The following is a 19,980-nucleotide window of genomic DNA, read 5'->3' as shown; positions in this document are numbered from 1 at the left end:
AAAGGGGGAGGTCACGAGCTCAGGGTTCCACCCCTAGTAGGTAGTGGAGCCCGGATTCGAACCTCTGTCCGCTCCGATCACTACCCCCAGCCCCACCCCGCGCCCGCAGGTGGACAGCGAGTTCGTGGCGCTGCCCTTCCAGCTGGACTCGCGCCTGAGAGCGTACGTGAGCGGCGCCGATGTAGTGGTGACCACGGCCGGCGGGCTCTCGCTGGCTTTCGACGGGGACAGCAACGTGCGCCTGCGCGTGCCGGCGGCGTACGCGGGCGCCCTCTGTGGCCTGTGCGGGAACTACAACCGGGACCCGGCAGACGACCTGAAGGCGGTGGGCGGGGACCCGAGCCGCTGGCAGGTGGGCGGCGCCGCGGGCTGCGGGGAGTGCGTGCCCGCGCCGTGCCCGGAGCCCTGCACGCCCGAGGAGCAGAAGCCCTTCGGCGGCCCGGACGCCTGCGGCGTGATCTCGGCCACTGACGGCGTGCTGGCGCCCTGCCACGCCCTGGTACCGCCCGCGCAGTACTTCCAGGGCTGCTTGCTGGACGCCTGCCAGGCTCAGGGCCATCCCGGAGGCCTCTGTCCCGCCCTGGCCGCCTACGTGGCAGCCTGCCAGGCCGCTGGGGCCCAGCTCGGCGAGTGGAGGCGGCCGGACTTCTGTCGTGAGTACTGATGCGTGCATGCATGGTCCGCATAGTGGGGGTCCCCCCGCCTTCCCCTTCGCAGGACTCTCCTCCTCCGTGGGGCTTAGGCTCCACGCTGCATCCCCTGAGTCAGACATCTCCTGTCAAAGAAACATCTTTGCAGCCACACACTGAAATACACCAGGTCACGTGGTATGCAGTGGGAGAGACTCAGATACACCTGGCCAGAAACCAGTGGGTCCAGTCCACTCTCAGGGATGCATGCGGCTCAGAGATCCTAGTCAGATAGACAGGGGTGGCTCACACTGTCAAAGCTACACGGCGAGATACACCTGGTCAAGAAGATTCTGTCAGGTACCCCTGGTCAGAGAAACCTAGTGAGTTACATCGGATCTGGTGCCCGTAGGCTGTCACTCACTGAAATACACAGGGTCAGATAGAATTGGTGCAGTAACCTCAGACAGGCACTCTTCTGGTTAGAGACACTTGGTTGGATTTACACTGAGACACGCCTGGGCAGGTATACCCACGTAGAATCATGACCCTGACATAGCCCCAGGCAGATACATACAGGTTCATGGTCACATAGTCCTGGGCAGATCTCCTCCGTCAGATTTATCCTGTCAGCTTTCCCTAATGAGATACACGTGGTCAGACTCACACACGGACACAGACCCTGTCAGAGAGACTCCATCAGAGGCTCCAGGTCAGGCATCCACAGCCAGGCACACTCGGGCGGGTTCATACCCCAAGATACATCCAGCCCCACACCCCAGTCAGATTCACACACGGTTGGTTCTAATCCTTCGTCTCTTGGTCAGATATACATGGTCAAATTCGCCCCATCAGAGTCACTTGATCTTTAGAAATGCTCCATCAGGTTGACACACAGCCTGGTCAGAGAGACCTGGTCCCCAGATCCCACACTAAGTCCCCCAGGCAGATGTAGTGGATCAGACGCCGGCTCAGATCCCTGGGCAGATTCACTCGTGGAATATGCTCAGGCAGAACATACAGACCCACCGGGCAGGTTCTCCCTCTTGTGGCTCCCCCTGCCCCCACCCTCACGCCTGCCTGGCTCACTCCCGCCTTGTCCCCACAGCCGTCCCGTGCCCTGCCAACAGCCACTACGAGCTCTGCGGGGACTCCTGCCCTGTGAGCTGCCCGAGCCTCTCGGCACCCGAGGGCTGTGAGCCGACCTGCCGTGAGGGCTGCGTCTGCGACGCCGGCTTCGTGCTCAGTGGTGCCACCTGCGTGCCAGTGGGCCAGTGCGGCTGCCTCTACGACGGCCGCTACTACCCGCTGGGCGAGGCCTTCTACCCAGGCCCTGAGTGCGAGCATCGCTGTGAGTGCGGGCCGGGCGGCCAAGTCAGCTGCCAGGAGGGCGCGGCCTGCGGGCCCTACGAGGAGTGCCGGCTAGAGGATGGTGTCCAGGCCTGTCATCCTACTGGCTGTGGCCACTGCCTGGTCAATGGGGGCATCCACTACGTCACGCTTGATGGACGTGTCTATGACCTGCATGGCTCCTGCTCCTATGTCTTGGCCAAAGTCTGCCACCCGCAGCCTGGGGACGAGGACTTTGCCATCGTGCTTGAGAAGAATGAGGCCGGAGACCCCCGACGCCTGCTAGTTACTGTCGCTGGTCAGGTTGTGGGCCTGGCTCAGGGGCTGCAGGTAAGTGAACATGGCCCTGCCCTGGGGACCTGAAGGGGTAACCGCCCACCCTAGGGGTTTTGAAGGAGAGATGTCCCCCCCCAAGGGGACAGACCTGTCCTGGGGATCTGAAAGCAACATGGCCCTGCCTTTGGGGGTTTGAGGGGACACAGCCCTGCCCTGGGGGCTCTGAGGGGAACAGGACTCTGCCCTGGGAAGTCCGTGGAGGACATGGCCCACCCTGGAGGTCTCAGGGGGACATGGCCCCGCCCCAAGGGCACTGAGAGGGACGCAGCTCCACCCTGAGAGTCCGAGGGGACTGCCTTACCTGTGGTTCTGAATCGTGACCCACCTGACCCTTTCACCCAGGTCACTCTGGACGACGAGGTCGTGGCCCTGCCTGTGGCTGTGGGCCATGTGCGGGTGACCACTGAGGGCCGGAACGTGGTTCTGCAGACGACCAAGGGGCTGCGGCTTCTCTTTGACGGCGATGCCCACGTCCTCATATCCATCCCCAGCCCCTTCCATGGCCGGCTCTGTGGCCTCTGTGGGAACTTCAACGGCAACTGGAGCGATGACTTCGTCCTGCCCGGTGGCTCCGCGGCCGCCAGCGTGGAGGCCTTTGGGGCCGCGTGGCGGGCAGCCGACTCCTCCGAGGGCTGCAGCGAGGGCTGCGGGGCCCAGGGCTGCCCCGTGTGCTCGGCGGAGGCCTCGGCGCCCTATGAGAGCACCGAGGCCTGCGGGCGGCTCCGGGACCCCCAGGGCGCCTTCGCGGCCTGCCACGCGGTGCTGAGCCCCTCCGAGTACTTCCGCCAGTGCGTGTCCGACCTGTGCGCCCACAAGGGCAGCAGCGCCTTCCTGTGCCGCAGCCTGGCGGCCTACACGGCGGCCTGCCAGGCGGCCGGCGGGGCCGTGAAGGCCTGGAGGACAGACAGCTTCTGCCGTGAGTGTCCCTGGGCCCTCAGAGGACCCCAGGCCGGGCTGGGGGCGCCCCTGGCCTGCTCCCTGTCCTGCCCGCATCGCAGGAGCAGCGCCTCCTCGTGGAAGGGCTCCCCCCGGCTTCCCTCCTGCCCTGCTGACTGGGCCTTTCAGGGCCCCCTCTCCTGAACTCTCAGATGCAGTTCTTCCTCAAGGCTCGTCCTGGCCCCTTTCTGTGGTGACCTGGGAGGGCGGGTCCCGCGGGTTGGAAGCTCACACAATAAAGCCTGAGCCTGTGGCTCACCCAGACCCCCCAGGATGCGACCATATCCCCTCAGATCCTCCAGGACAAGGCTGCAGCCCCCTCAGACCCCCAGCCCAGGACTCTCCCTCTCAGATACCCGTCACAGGGGCTATCTGTTTCCTTCAAACCCCCAGGGCAGGGCCATGTCCCCTCAGACTCTCCAGGACAAGGCAGTGGCCCCTCATGCCCCCAGGGCAGGGCTGTGTCTCCTTCATTCTCCTCAGGGCAGGACTGTCCAGGGCTGTCATCCACCTCCTCGGCCTTAGATTTGTCCTCAGTGCTGACAGTGGATGGTGTCTGTCTCCAGCTCTGACCTCTCTCTCGACTGCCAGCCTCAGGGGTCCAGTGGCCTCCTGGACACCTTCCCCTGGGTGTCCTTAGGGTCCCTCACACCTGCTGTGTTCCCATATGATGTCAGCATTTCACCCCAAATCTGATCCTCCTATTTCTCGACTCTGGTCCTCATCTCTGGGCAGGGACAGCCGTACTGTCCACTCAGCCAGAGCCCAGGGCCTCCTCCTGGGTGCTTCCCCTGGATCCGCACAGCTCCCTGTTTTTGCCCCATCCCAGCCCTGACCCTTCTGCCTCTGCTTGCCCCATCCTGTCTCTAATCACTCTGTCTGCGCTTCCCCAGTGCAGCCCTGATCACGCTGGGCCGTCACTGGCTGTCCCGCTGATATGAGCTCCATAGGGTGGGGCCTGGGGCCGTGTTCATTGCTGGTGTCCCCAGCACCGCCAACCCAGCGCTGAGTGTGCGGTCGCCCCACTCACTATTCAGTGCCTGCGTGTCTCCTGTCTCCTCTCCCCGCAGCGCTCCAGTGCCCTGCCCACAGCCACTACTCCCTCTGCACACACTCCTGCCAGGGCTCCTGTGCCGCTCTCTCTGGCCTCACGGGCTGCACCACCCGCTGCTTTGAGGGCTGTGAGTGCGACGACCGCTTCCTGCTCTCCGATGGTGTCTGTATCCCGGTCCGAGACTGCGGCTGCACCCATGATGGCCGATACTTGCCGGTGAGCAAGGGCTTGAGGTGGGCAGGGAGCGTGGAGAAGCTTGAGGGAGACTCAGAGCTTCTGTGCAATGCCCTCAAGGAGGGGACAGAGGAGCCGCCACCATTTCCCACCTGTGTGACTCAATGCTGGTAACGTCCCTGTGTTAGTTTTCTGTGGCTACTGTGACAAATGACCATAAAGTTGGTGGCTTAAAACAAGAGAAATTTATTCTCCCAGTTCTGGAGGCCAGAAGTCAGAAATCAGTATCACTGGGCCAAAATCAAGGTGTCAGCAGGGCCACACACCCCCTGGAGGCTCTAGGGGAGAAGCCGTTCCTTGCCTCTCCCAGCTTCTAGTGGCTGCTGGCACTCCTTGGCTTGTGGCCACATCACTCTAGTTTCTTCTTCTGTGTCACATTCCCCTTCCTCTTCTGTGTGTGACATGAAATCTCTGTCTGCCTCCCTCTTATAAGGATTCACGTGATTGCATTTAAGCCCTGCTCAGATAATCCAGGATAATCTCTCCATTTCAAGATTTTAATTTAATCACATCTATAATCAGCCTTTTTCCATATAAGGTGACAATTCCTGGTTCCAGGCATTAGGACCTGATACCTTGGTGGGAGGGTATTATTCGGCCTACTGTAGTCCCCTCCCTCAGCCACATTTTCTTCATCTTGCACCATAAGTGTCTGAGGATCAGGTGTGGTTGTGCATCAAAGGCAGCCACTGAGCACTGGGCCTCGCCCTCCATGTTCATCACACTCAGTAAAAATAATAGCAATTTACAATAGTGCAGTGTTAGCTCAGCTAACAATTGTTTAACAATGTGAATTGCAAGTTAATAGCTGATTCATTTTTGTTGTTATTTTTTGAGCTCTTACTGTGCACCACGTTTGTTACAGATGTTAATTCATTTCATAATCACAGCAATCCTGTGAGATGGGTACTGTTGTTATTTTCCCCATTTTACAGATGAGGAAATTATGACAAAGAGAAGTCAGCCCGAGGCTCCCCATTAGCAAGGGGTGATGCTGGATTCTCATGCCAGCAGCCTTGGGTCCACCCTCTGAACTACCAGGCATCCTATTTCTTCAAAAGCACATTTCTCAGATCAAAGAAAGACAGGTTACCACATCCCATCCTCATTCATCCCAGTTTTATTAATGGGCAAAAGGTGGACTAGAAGGTCTGGAAGTCCAGGACTTCTGGCGAAGGAGATGCCAACTTCTGCTCCTTCCTTCAATCTCACCACCTCCAGGAAGCCCTCCTTGATCCCCTAGGCTGGGTTAGGTGCCTCCTCTGGATTCCCACAGCCCTGGGCCTCCCTAGCCCAGCCCTGACCACCCTGGCTGTGCTAGGAGCTTTCTTGGATTTGTGGGCCTGGCACTCAGGGGAGAGGTCTGGGCTGCAGATAGAAGTGTGGAAGTCATCAGTATTATTTGTTTTATTACATTTATTCTTTTAAAGTTTTCAAACTTTTATTTTTAAAGAATTCAAACTTAAAGAATACAAGAATAGCGCAAAGAGCTCCTACATACCCTCCGCTCGGGTTCTTCAGCTGTTGATCTTTGACATGTTTACTTTATCATCCTCTCTCTATACGTATATGTGCATGTTTTTTCTGAACGATTTGAGAGTATGATGTGGACATAGTGCCCCTTTACTCCTAAAAACTTGAGCGTGGTTTTCTTAAGAATAAGGAATTTCGGGGCCGGCCCTGTGGCGTAGCGGTTAAGTGCGCGCGCTCCGCTGTGGCAGCCCGGGTTCAGGTCCCGGGTGTGCACTGACGCGCCGCTTGTCAAGCCATGCTGTGGCGGCGTCCCACATAAAGTAGAGGAAGATGGGCACGGGTGTTAGCCCAGGGCCAATCTTCCTCAGCAGAAAGAGGAGGATTGGCATCAGATTTTAGCTCAGGGCTGATCTTCCTCACCAAAAAAAAAAAAGAATAAAGAAATTCATTTATATGACCACAGTACAATTCAAAATCAGGAAATGAACATTGATTCAATATTATTATCTAATCTAAAGATTTTATTCAAGTTTCACCAGTGGTCCCACTAACGTCCTCTCAGGGTCCAGTTGAGGATAAGACACTGCTTTTAGTTTTCAGGGGATTTGATGAGATCCCCAGGTAGAAAATTTAGATAGAGAAGAAAAAGGCCTGAGGACAGAGCCCTGGGCAAGGTAGCGTTAGGATTTGGGAGATGAGGAGGGACTTGAAAACGCATTGAAGGAAGGGCAGCCAGTCAGATAGGAGAAAACCAGGAGAAAGTCGTGTCCTGGAATTGGGTTTCCAGGGCTCTGTGTTGTGGGCTTTGGGTGCCAGGACTCTGGACTGTCTCCAATGCTCACCTCTACCTGTATCGGTTAGCTTTGGCTGGGTTACAAACTATCCCAAAACATGGTGGGTTGAAAAAACTCCTTGTTCAGTTCACAATTCTGTGACTCCACAGTTGGGCTGGGCTCCGCTGGGCGGCTCTTCTTGTCCCCTGGGCTTGCTCACATATTTCTAGGAGCCCTGGGTCAGCTGAGAGCTGGCTGGGGAGGGGTGACATCAGCTGGGATAATTGTCTCTCTTCCACCGAGTCTCTCATCCTCCAGCGGGCTAGCCCCCCTAGGGTGGGGGTGCGGGGCAGCTATAAGGTCTTTTGAGGTCTGGGCTTATCTGGGGAAGGGGAAATCATCTCTCATTTCTTAATGAGAATGGTTGCTGCCAAGTGGCTCTGCATGGTTCCAGAGGTTGAAGGCCACTGTTGCAATCCACCGCAGCCCCGTAACCTGGCCCCTTTCTGTGCACAGGTGAACTCCTCCCTGCTGAGCTCAGACTGCAGCGAGAGCTGTTCCTGTTCCTCCAGCACCGGCCTGACATGCCAGGCAACCAGCTGCCCGCAAGGCCGCGTTTGTGAGATTCAGGCCGGGGTCCGGGACTGCTGGGTCCCCAAGGGTGTCTGTTCTCTCTCTGTGGATGCCAACCTCACCACCTTCGATGGGGTCCACGGTGCCATCAGCGACTCTGGCGTCTATGAGCTGTCTTCCCACTGCCCAGGACTACAGGACACCGTCCCCTGGTACCGTGTGGTCGCTGGCGTCTGGGCCTGCCATGGCAAAGCTGAAGCTGTGGGCCAGGTCCACGTCTTCTTCCGGGACGGGCTGGTGACTGTGACCCCAACCAAGGGCGTGTGGGTAAGCCTGGGCACGGGAGCATGTCTCCTCTGGGCCTTTCCTCCCCATGGCAGTGTCCCTACGTTCTTGACTGCGTGTCTAGCTTGCTATCTGTTTTCCGTATCCAGATCTCTGCAGTTTGGTCTCTGGATTTGTATTTGTCTCAATATTTCAAACTTAGTCTCTCTGTTCTGGCTGAGTTCTTGAGGAGCAAAAACACACTCAAGTAACTTACTAGTTTTGATATTAGTATTAATCAAGACTCTAGTGGTTGCCAGTGACAGAAAACCAAATCCAAGTTGCCTTAAGCAAAAACGAATTTATTGACCCACATAACTAGAAAATTTAGGGATGGAGCCTCAGGAATGGCTGGATCCAGGTGCCCTGGCAGTATTATCTGGATTTGTACCTCTGTCTTTTAGACTTGCTGTTTACCAAATCAGCTTCATTCTCAGACAGGCTTTCCCCTCACAGGGGCAAAGACAACCCCCAGCTACTCCAGTCCTATATCCTGTCACTTAGCTACCTTAGCAGAAAGTGATGCAACAAAAGACCCAGGATTATACCTCACTGGGCCAGTTTGGGTCACATACCCATCCCAGGAGCCAATCAGTGTGGCCTTAGGTATGGAACTCGGTGATGTGTCAGGGGTCCCCAAGACCGTCCCCAGGTTCAGTGACTCACCAGGAGGACTCACAGGGCTCAGCATATCATCGTACTGATGGCTAAGATTTATCACAGCAAAAGCCCACAAAGTAGAATCAGCAGAAGGGAGAGGTTTGTGGAGCAAAGTCCAGAGGATACCAAGTGCAGGCTTCCAGGTCCTCTCCCCATGGAGTCACACGGGATGTGCTTAATGCCTCCAGCAAGAAGTTGTGACAAAACATGTGAAATGTCTACCAGGAAGCCCGTTAGAGTCAGCGCCCAGGGTTTTAATTGGGGGCTAGTCACATGGGCACGCTCTGCCTAGCACATACCAAACTTTCAGACTCCAGAAGGAAAGCAGGTGTTCAGCATAAACCATATCCATTATATAAACAATTCAGGTTCCCAGATCCCAGCCAAGGGCGAACGTTGCAAGCAATCTTTCTAAGGACACAGCCTCAGACCTGCTGTGTTAACACTTTTCCGCACATATACCCAACACGGGGCTGGGCTGAGAGTGGGAGACAGCTGGGTACCCACAGGAAGGTCAAAGGGAAGTTCTCTTACCGGATGAGAGTGGTGTAGATGCTGGATGAGCAAAAACAACAGCTGACTACTTCAACAACAATATGAATAGTAATGATAACTGATGCATCAGTTATTTATTGATGCCGAACAAGTTATCCCAAAACTTATCAGCTAAAAATAACAACTAATCTCAGAAGTGACGGTCACGCAGACCAAACCCCACACATGTGGGAGGGGACCACGCGAGGGCTCGAATACCAGGAGGCAGGATCGCGGGGGCCATTTTGGAGGCTGGCAACCGCAGCCCACAGCTACTGGGCTATTAGGCTTTGCCAGGCTCTTCTCTAAGCCTTGACACACTCGAGGTTGGTGATTCCCCACAACATACCCACAAGACAGGAACAGTTATCCCCATTTTACACGGAAGGGAAACTAGGGCCCAAGAAGGTGAAGCCATTTTCTCAAGTCGCTCCGAGAGTGCCTGGGGCATCCAGGCTCTGAACTGACCAGCACCCATGCTTTTAACCCTTTGATGGGAACGGGGTGCTGGTGGTAACTGTGTGGACACAGGGACCAACATGGATTTCAAGTGCAGGGCTAGGTGGGAACTTCCCCTGGACTCTGCCAACTCCAAGCCACTTAACCCTCCCCTCAACTGTCCTTCAGCCTTCTCTTAGGGACCCCCCTCAGGCCTGTCATTGTTTGCCTCATGAGTCCACACCAGCCCCAGGGCCCCCTCCCTTCTGCCCCTTGACTTCCTGTCACTTACAGCTGCTTTGCATTTCCCAAGCCCCATGGTTCTCACCACCCCAATTCCAAATTTCAGAGAGAGAGAATCTGTTTGGCCTGACTGAGGGCTGATGCCAACTCAGCCTAATCACCTGTGGTCCATGTGGTCGAGCCTGAGACCCAAACACAGATGTCAGGCTGCACTAAATTCCCCAGATGAGCCTGTCTCTATTTCCATGACCTGTTTATTGAATGCAGAGACATCCATTGGTGTCTTCTGGGTCCAGCGGGGAGATACAGCCAATGTTCCACATACTCCTCCCACGTGGATAGTCTACATCCTCCCACCAGTGCATGGAGATGGTCCAAGACTCTGCCCTGCTGGGAACAGGGAGCCTTGAGTTCTCTCTTTAGTAATCTGGACCAGTCACTCCTTTTCTCTGGCCATCTGCTTGATCCATAATTCAAGTTAACGGACTCCTACTCTTGACCTCCCCTTGCCCCTCTATCAAGAAACGATTCTCTACTCGGCAGATAGATCTTCTAGAAATGAGAATCAGATCAGGTCAGTGGCTTCCCAGAACAGCATTCCAAACTCAACCAGCTCCCTTCCACGGCCTCCAAGGCCTTGTGTGATCTGACTCCTGTTGGCCTCTCCAGCATCGTTTCCTACATCTCCTTCCCTTGTTAGCTGTGCTGAGAATAGGCCAAGCTGGCCTTTGTACTCTTTGTACAGCAGACCCAGCATGTTCCCACCTTGGGGCCTTCACATTTGCCGTTCCCACTGCTGCAATGCTCTTCTCCCAGATTTTCTAAGAGTTGGCTCCTTCTCACCTCTCAGGTCTCAGTTTCAGCACTGCTTCTGCAGAGAGGTCTTGCCTCACTGCCTACAGAAGCTCTCCCTCTCCATCCCAGGCCCAGTGCTCTCACTCTCTGAAGTTACCATTGTTTCTTTGTTTGTGTTTGTTCCTTTCTCCATCACTAGAGTATAATCCTCTGGGGGCAGGGATCCTGTCCGTCTTGGTCATCACTTTGTCACCAGGACCCAGATCAGAGTCTGGTACCTAGAGGGTACCCAGGAAGAGTTTGGTTTTGTGAACACGTTCAGCCCTGTTCCCTCTGCACCAGGCCGTGTGCTGGGTAACACAGATGACTCAGACTCAGTTCTCAGACTTTCGAAGCTTGGAGCCTGGTGAAACTCTCCATCCACCTCTCTAGCTACCCTTCACTGCATCCATCCTTCCTTCTTCTCTCCCTCCTTCCAGCCATCTATTCTTCCACCTCTCTTTCCTTTTTCCCCTCTCTCCCTCCCTCCTTCCCTTCTTCCTTCCCTCCTTTCTTTCACCCACCCATCCATCCATCCACCCACCCACCCACCCATCCACCCATCCATCCACCCACCCATGCATCCATCCATCCACCCAGCCACCCACCCATCCATCCATCCACCCACCGACCCATCCACCCACCCAGCCATCCACCCACTGACCCATCCACCCACCCATCCACCCACCCATCCACCTATCCATCCACCCATCCATCCATCCATCCATCCATCCACCCACCCATCCATCTATCCATCTTTTCAGATCTATCCACCTATCTTTCCTATCTATCTCCTTATCTCTCCAATCATCTGGCAGAGGAAGACTCAGATACAAAAGCATTTAGAAAAAAAGAACTCTTCTTTCAAAGAAGGTTAGCTAGGGAGTCTAACTTTAGAAAGATTAACTCATCAATGAAAACAGACAACAGTTATTTAAAGGAAAAAACTCACAAGGTTACCAAGGTTACTGAGTCCACAGCCTATGATAGAGAAACGGTAATTTTCTCACATGGTTATTATACTTGCCAGGCCATTACTTGTCTTCAGACATCAGCATTGAAAAAATAAGGGCTGAAGTTGCTTTTGTTAGGGAACCAGTAACTTACAGGACATGCTCAAGGTTTCTTTTATTTTGAAAGCTAGAACCAGAGGGGATTACACTGGAGTTTGTTTGTTTGTTTGTCTGTCTGGTACTAAGCGCTTCCTCCAGGCCCCGGCCGACCTTGGCATGTTGTGTGCATGTCTGTTTATCCACTGATCCGTCTCTCCATCCATCCACTCTCTGTCCTTCTATCCATCCGTCCAGATCTGCTACCATCTTATATATCCATCTCTCCAGGTCTTCTTCTCTTTCAGCGCTTGCCTCTCTGCTTTTGCCCCTCAAACTTGTTATCTTGCCTGGAGTCTCCATCCCGGTAACACCCCAGCTGTTCTGTGGCTCTGGCCTCACCTCTGTGTTTCCCCCGCCACCACCACCAGGTGAATGGTCTCCAAGTGGATCTCCCAGTCGAGGTGTTAACATCTGTGTCCGTGAGTCAGAATCCCGATGGCTCCGTGCTAGTCCATCAGAATGCAGGAGTCCGAGTGTGGCTTGGCACTGATGGGCAGCTGGCTGTGATGGTCAGCGACGAGCATGCTGGGAAACTGTGTGGGGCCTGCGGAAACTTTGATGGGGACCAGACCAATGACTCCCAGGGGAAGATAACACTGGAGAGCTGGAGAGCGCAGGACTTCTCACCATGGTAAGGGGTGTAGCATGGAAGCCAGGCTGCTTGGGGCAGGGTCACCTGGGTCCTCGTGGGAAGGGGGCAGTCAGGGTGGGTGCTCAGTCTGCAAGAGGAAATGCTAAGTGTCTGACTCTTGCAGTCACAACTGATCAGTCATCCACTGGGAATGAAGACTTCAGGACCTGATCCCCCTGGAGGCTGCAATAACTGAAGGATGCACTCTGTCACTGTGTGTCCCTACTCTGCTCTACCCCTTGGCTGAGCCACTGAGGCCAACTGTGAGAGCACTGAATAAATATCTTAAGCTAAGCAACGTGCCAATGTGTTTGTCTTATGCCTTCTCATCCCTGACTTTCCTTCCTGCATAGCAGGTGTCATATGTCTGAGGAATCTGGCACATGATGTGTATTTATTAGTGGGTGAGAGGATGGATGGATGGATGGATGGATGGATGGATGGATGGATGGATAGAGACATAGATGGGTGGATTGAGAGAGGGATGGGTGGGGAAATGGGAAGATAGGGAAATGGATGATTAGAAGCATGGATGGATGAGAAGATGAACTATTGGTTGGAGGGAAGGAGTAGAAAATGGAAAGAGAGATCAATAGATTCTAGCTTTATCATTTATAACCCTAGCAAGTTAATTTCTCTGTCACTCAGTTTCCTCATATATCTTAGTCCATTTGGGCTGCTGTGACAAAATACCATAGCCTGGCTGGCTTATAAACAACAGAAATTTATTTCTCAGAGTTCTGGAGACTGGGAAGTCCAAGATCAAGCCACCAAGGCTCTCTGGTGAGAGGCTGCTTCCTGGTTCATAGATAGCTGTGTTATGTGCCCTCACGTGGCGGAAGGACAAGGATGTTCTCTGGGACGTCTTTCAAGGGCGCTAATCTCATTCATGGAGGCTCCACCCTCATGATGTAATCACCTCCCAAATACCTCAAAATACCATCCAGGTATCATCACATTGGGGATTAGGTTCCAACATATGAATTTTAAGGGGACACCAACATTCAGTCAATACATCATATTTAGAGTTAATGACCAGACCTACTTCATGGAGTTGGAGTGAGGATTGGAGTGTTCATCCAATCCTCAAGTCAAAAATTGACTTCCAAACCTGTCCCCGCCCTTCCCATGATGGTCTTCTCCGTCTCAGTGAATAGCACTACCAGTACTCAGTCTAGCAGCCAGAAAATGGGGAATTCTTCTGATTCACCTCTCCCCTTTGCCTTTCATTCAGTTCATCAACGAATCCCGTTGGATTATTATGAAAACATACCTAAGCTCTGCCTGCCCTTCTTATCCTGCTCACGTTGGCACCTGGTGCAGCCGTCATCCTCTCTCATGTCGATGACACCAGTAGCCTACTATCTACTCTTCCCCTCCTGTGATCCATCCTCACCACCACTAGACGACTCTTCCTAACGTATAAATAGGACTATTAGCTGTAAATTTCTCTTATAATAAAATCAAATTCCTTCACCTTGTCCGACAAGTCCCCTGCCAACCTCTTCTGACTCATCTCCTATCCCTGTCCTTCCTGCCAGTTAGGATTTGGGAAACTGATCTTTCAGCTTTCAACTGTGTTGAACCTGCCAGGTTTTCCCATTTCAGTCCTTTGCCGTATGATGTTCCCTGCATTCATTACGTGACTAGCTGCTTCTCATCCTTCAAATGTTAGCTTTCATGTTACTACCTTAGAGAGGCCTTCCACGACCACCTCACTTAAAGTGGGTTCCCTCTGTTACCCTCTATCCCAGACCCTTGCTTGCTTTCCTCCTCCCTTCGTAGCATTTATTACACTTTAAAATTACTTTCATTTGACTTTCTGCCCAATTAGAAATAACTCAAGAGCAGAGACTGTATCTGCCTCATTCACCACTTTATCCCCAGCACCTAGCAAAGAGTAGATGCTCAGTATATATTTGTTGATTGAGTAAATGACCAACAACAAACTTAGAGGAAAGATTTGCAACATACCTAATAAAGGATTAATATCCACCATATGCAAAGAGCTCCTTCAAATCAATAAGAAAAAGACAACAGCCCAATTAGAAAAAATGGGTTGAGGATATAAACAGACAATTGACAGAAAAAGAAATCTAAATATGTTAAATGCATTCAGTATGTCAAGTTATTCATGTACGGTATTTCTGAGCTTCACAACAACCCTGCAAAATGAGTATAGATATAAAGAAATAGGCTTAGTGAGGATAAATAACTTGCCCAGGAGCAAACAGCTTGTAATGATGGAGGCTAGATTTGAATCGAGATACGTCTGTCACCAAAGCCAGTCTCTTCCCCTGATTCTTGCTGTTGAGTCGCACCCAGGCTCAATTTCCTTTCAAGAAAGAGAATCGAGAGGTCCTAAAAATAGAGAAGAAAAAGCAAGAATCCAATAGAAAAATAGGCAAAAGATCTGACTATTTCATAGAAAAAGAGATACAAATGGCACTTAAATAAAAGAAATGCTTAATCCTGCCCACAGTAAGAGAAATGCAAATTAAACTACCCCAAGACACCACTTTTCACCTATCAGATAGGCAAAAATACAAAAACTCGACAATATAATTTATTGACAAGGCTCTGAGGAAGAGAATACTTTTGTATGTTACCAGTGGGGATGCAAAATGTATAAATCCAATGCAGGGAAATTTGGCAGTATCTGGCAAAATTACCAGCAGTATTGACCCAGCAGTCTCTCTACCAGGAATCTAACCCAAAGATACAATGGCAGTAAAAGGATGTAAGCCCAAGGCTGTTCATTGCAGCGCTCTTCATAATGGACAAGATTGGAACAACTCAGTTGTCTGTCAGTAGGGGACTGGTTGAATAGACGATGGTTCATCTACATGATGGACAACTATGCAGATGAATGAAAAATACCAAAGCTCTCTATACACTGTTTTGGAGGGATCTCCAGGATATATTATGAAGTGAAGAAAGCAAAGTTAGAACCGTGTACATAATAAGAGAGCTACGAGGAGAGGCACAAGGGGGCTTGTCGGGTACTGGTAATGTTCTATTTGTTGACCTGGGTGGTGGTTAGGTGGATTGTTCCCTTTGTGATTAACTCATAAACCTGCACAGTTACATATATTTTTCTGTAGGTGTGTTGTACTTCCAAAAAACCGTTTAAAACAATGAATTATACTCTCTGAAGATTCTTAGCCAAAAAATGAGTGTGTGTGTGTGTGTGTCTGTGTTTGTGTGTGTGAGAGAGAGAGAGACGGAGAGAGAGACAGAGAACAATCAAATGAGGGGAACTTGTTTGGACTCTGATTTGAACAAGCAGCAATTTTTAAAAATCACATTTTTAGACCATTGAGTAAATATAAATATGGACATGTTATTAGATTATATAAAGGACTCCTTGTTAATTTTGTTAAGTGTAATAATGTAAGAAAACATCCTCTTCTCTTTTCTTGAGATACATGCTCTTCTCTTTTCTTGAGATACATACTTAAGTATATGAAAGTGAAATGGCATAATATTGAGATTTGCTTTAAAATACTCTAGCAGAAAAAAAAAAGTGGGGCCATACATAAGGCTGACAAAGTGTTGACAGTCATTGAGGCTGGGTGAGGAGTAAATGGAGTTTCTTATATTCTCTACTTTTGGATTTAAAATTTTGTTATAAATTTTTTTAAATTAATCAAGTCGTAAAGGTCTCAGTCATAACAGCCTCTGAAGAGTTCTGCATACTTGGTCCTAATCTGTTTTTTCACTGAAAGATGTTTGCAACACTAGCCCTCATGACCCCGCCGTGGCCATTCCTTCATTCATTCAACAAATGTGTTTGAGCACCTGCTGTACGTTAAATTTGAGATGTCTTGTGTTAAGCTGAAAAATGCTCCAGAAAGACCAACCACGTGATTAGAGGGTTGGAACTTTCAGCACCACCACCCCCACCTCTGGGAAGGGGAGGTAGACTGGAGATTGAGTTAATCATCAATGGTTAACCATTTAATCAATCATGCCTTTGTAATGAAAGATCCATAAAAATCCTAAGCAATTGGGTTTGGAGAGCTTCTGGGTTGGTGAACACGTTGAAGTGCTCAGAAGCTGGCACGCCCAGAGAAGGAATGGTAGCTCCGCGCTGCTTCCCCCATTCCTTGCCCTTCGCATCTCTTCCATTTGGCTGTTCCTGAGTTGTATCCTTTTTCCTGAATCTTATAAGCTGTTCCAGCAAATTGTTGAACAGAGGAAGGGGTCGTGGGCTCTCCTGATTTATAGCCAGAAGTATGGGTGGCCTGGACTTGCCATTGGTGTCTGAAGTGGGGGCAGTCTTGTGGGGCTGAGCCCTTAACCTGTGGGGTCTGCGCTAACTCCGGGTAGTGTCCAAATTGAACTAAATTGTAGGACGCCAGTTGGAGTCTGCAGAGAATTGGAGAATTGCTTGGTGTGGTAAACTCATGCATTTGGTGTCAGAAGTGAAGTGTGTAAGTACAGAAACACTTTTCTTATACAGCATATGAAGTAACAGGGACAGTTGGATGGCAGATATGGCGATGGGAGGATATTAAAGTTTTCTTGTGATTACTTCTATCTTCTCATTCAAGTGGGAAGCAAAGTCATCATCTAAGAGTAAGAAAGGAGGAGAAGGTTCTGAGGTTTAATGAGAAAGGAGAAAGTGTAAAATAATCCTTCAAGCAAGTCCAACCACTTTGGAAAATAGTGTGTCAGTTTCTTAAAAAGGTAAACATACTCTTACCATATGACTCAGCCATTTGACTCCTAGGACTCTTCTCAAGAAAAATGAAATCACATGTCCACACAAATATTAACACATGAACGTTCATGGCAGCATTATTCATAATAATCAAAAACTGGAAACAAATCAAATGCCCATCAATAGATGAATGGATAAACAAAATGTGGTGTATCCATACAATGGAATCCTCAGCAATAAAAAGGAATGAATGACTGATACATGCAACAACATGGAACATGATGCTAAGCGACAAAAGCCAGACACCAAAGACTACATATTGCATGATTCCATTTGTATGAAATGGGATAATGGAATTGTTCTGAAACTGGATCGCAGTGATGGTCGCACGACTGTATGAGTTTACTAAAATTCATTGAACTGTGCACTTAAAACAGGTGGATTTTATGGTATGTGAATTATGCCTTAACAAAGCATTTAAAAGTTAACACATGTTACCAATACTACCAATTGGGAAAAAAATAAAATGGGAGACTGAGTGGATTAGGGACATGTGATAGGATGGCTGGGCAGCACTAGGGCCCATCGGGTTTGTGGTCATGAATCCAAAGTGAGACCAGCCAGAGTGGGTGTGAGTTTTTCTCCATCCACATCCAGCTGCCAGGGTGCAGGTGCAGGGGAGGTGGACAGTGGACTCAACTGGGTGAAAAAGACAAAGTTAGAAAAGAGCACATATTGTGAAGGTGTGAGCAAGGGAGTGGTGATCATGATGGATGGGGACTCAGGCTGGGTGGTGGGAGTGGTATGGTCATGGGGAGGTGAGGGACAGGGAAAAGGCAGTCAGCTAAATGAACTGGTGGAGCTGAAGGATCATTGGAGCAATAGCTCTAGAGGGAGTGGGCTAGAGAGACAGGAGGCAATGGGCAGACAGTGAGATGCATGGATCTGAGATTCTGCAGAGTGTCAACCTAAAAGGAAAATTTGGCTGTTATTTTACCCTCAAAATGAGTTTATTCAGGAATAGCCAAAAGAATTGCAATTTGGGATGTGCACACTATGGTGAACCATAGGCAAATCCAGAAAACAAAGGAAAGAAGCTCACTTTTGTACAGAAAAAGGAGTGGGGAGGGGCTGTTCTAAAGGAAAGTCCATTGGGAGAAAGTAACAGTTCAGGGTGGCAATGGCTTCTCACTGGCGGTTCTCATTGGCTGGGCTGTTGCCGGGTGGGGAGAAAAATCTTCCTTCAGTAGTACAGTAATTGTACTTCCTGTCGGAGATGCAAGCTAAGCCATTTCCTGTTTGAAATAATTAATGATATATGCTAGGGCATGAGAGCGCCCCCTGCAGGCCTTCCAGACTCCAATTTAGTTGAGGTTTCCTTTCTTATTTTGCACAAAGGGCTGCAGTTTTGGAGTTGTCACTATCTGGGGACTGGTCTTTCTCCCTCATCGTCACCATTGTGTCCCCAGCACAAAGTCTAGGTGTGACCGTGGGAAGGAAGGGTTGGGTGGAGGACAAGATCACTAGAGGAGAGGAGATTAAGGCATAGAGAGGCCAGAACCGTCCCAGAAGCATCAACCTGAATATGGAAATCACCAAGAATTATGATCAGAGCAGCTTGAGTGGCAGTGAGCCTGGAGCCAAAATGATGAAGTGAGCTGGGAGTTGATAGAGCTAGCAGCAAGAATGAGAGCAGGTGCTATAGTATAAGGTTCAAAATTAGGGGCTTAGGGAGGAGGCAGAGAGAAAGGCAAAGAGCAAGGAGGAGAAAACAGCTCCTGCTTGGAAGGGCTGCACAGAACGGCATGTCTTCAGGGGAGAGCTAGGTTGTGGTTAGAGCAGGAAGGTAAAAGGAAGGCTCAGAGGGAGCTGAGGATATGAGAGATATAGGGAAAAGCCCTCAATGGCTCCCCCTCCCAGCCCTGACCATTCTGCCTGTACCTCCCCCATTCTGGCCCTCACCACTCTGGGTTGACACTGTCTGAGACCTGTCTGTCTCCCCCACTGGACTGGCAGTTCTAGGAGGGCAAGGCATGGGACTCTTTCAGTCACCATTGTGTCCCCAGCACAAGACCAGCTGGTGGGGCCAGCCTGGTGGCATAGTGGTTAAGTTCACACACTCTGCCCCAGCAGCCCGGGGTTTGCGGGTTCAGATCCCAGGCACAGACCTACACACTGCTCCTCAAGCCATGCTGTGGCGGCGTCCCACATACAAAATAGAGGAATACTGGCACAGATGTTAGCTCAGGGACAATCTTCCTCACACACACAGGAAAAGACCAGCCGGCACCCACTAACTACTCACTGATAGTGCCAATTTCAGGTCTGCAGAGCAAGTTGGCAGGTGAAATACCTCAGAGCCAGGAAATGGTGCCAGGATTCCAGAAAATAGGGCTGGCAACCCTAAATCTGCACTGTAGCCTGACTGTTTTTGTCCTTTAGAAAAAAAAATGTTTTAATTGGAAGGCAAACAGTAAAAGCCATAAGAAGTAGGTAACATCCTCCTGAATTGGAGCCATTTGAAGTACTATGCAGCTCCTGGATATCCAGAATAGACTCAGCAGATTTTCCATCTTAATATTTAAACAAATTTTCAGGAATGTTTCTGTACGGCTGGAACACCCTGCACAGAGAATGTAAAACAGCATGGGTTCATTCATTCATTCAACAGACATTTACTGAGCACTCACTCTGTGCCAGGCTCTGTTCTAGGTACTGAGTGATACAGCAATGAATGGAACAGACTAGTGGACTCTCCTGGAGGTTTTAAGGAATTTTTCATAGTAGCATTTGTTTTGCTTTGTGGAATGAATATAGGCATGAATGTTAATTTATAAAATTACAAATCACAAAATTCTCAATACTTATGCAGAATCTGCTCACTCCTTTACCTCCTTTTAGCTCTTTGCTCAAAAGTCACCTGATGCGTTCCTTGACCACCCTACGAGAAATGTCACTCCCTCCACACACAACACACACCAGTCCCTATCTCCCTTCCCTGCCTTCTAATAACTTGTTTGGCGTCTGTTTCTCCCATTAGAAGACGAGCTCCAGGAGGGTGGGGATTTTTATGTCTTGTTCACTGCTGTATTCCCAGCGCCTAGCATAGTGCCGGGGACATACAAGGCGCACAATAAATGCTTTTCGAGTGTATGAATGGGAGCCCAGAGTCGGTCGGTC

At 50.6% G+C, this 19,980-nt stretch overlaps 1 protein-coding gene across 1 annotated transcript in view; it reads left to right on the top strand.

Annotated features, from left to right (window-relative positions):
- The window catches only part of FCGBP (Fc gamma binding protein), a 47,233-nt gene extending 34,805 nt beyond the window's left edge, over window positions 1-12,428 (top strand). The window contains exons 15-21 of the mRNA XM_058531067.1: window positions 110-653; window positions 1,738-2,309; window positions 2,658-3,231; window positions 4,322-4,521; window positions 7,302-7,685; window positions 11,872-12,134; window positions 12,259-12,428. Coding sequence (XP_058387050.1) covers window positions 110-653; window positions 1,738-2,309; window positions 2,658-3,231; window positions 4,322-4,521; window positions 7,302-7,685; window positions 11,872-12,134; window positions 12,259-12,268 — 2,547 coding nt within the window. The 3' untranslated portion in view covers window positions 12,269-12,428. The remainder of the gene's footprint in view (window positions 1-109; window positions 654-1,737; window positions 2,310-2,657; window positions 3,232-4,321; window positions 4,522-7,301; window positions 7,686-11,871; window positions 12,135-12,258) is intronic.
- Window positions 12,429-19,980: the final 7,552 nt, after the last annotated feature.

The sequence above is a fragment of the Diceros bicornis genome, chromosome 34 (assembly GCF_020826845.1).
Source record: "Diceros bicornis minor isolate mBicDic1 chromosome 34, mDicBic1.mat.cur, whole genome shotgun sequence".
Classification (NCBI taxonomy): Eukaryota; Metazoa; Chordata; class Mammalia; order Perissodactyla; family Rhinocerotidae; genus Diceros; species Diceros bicornis.
The sequence above is the reverse complement of the archived record's forward strand: the minus strand, read 5'-3'. Positions and strand labels throughout refer to the sequence as shown.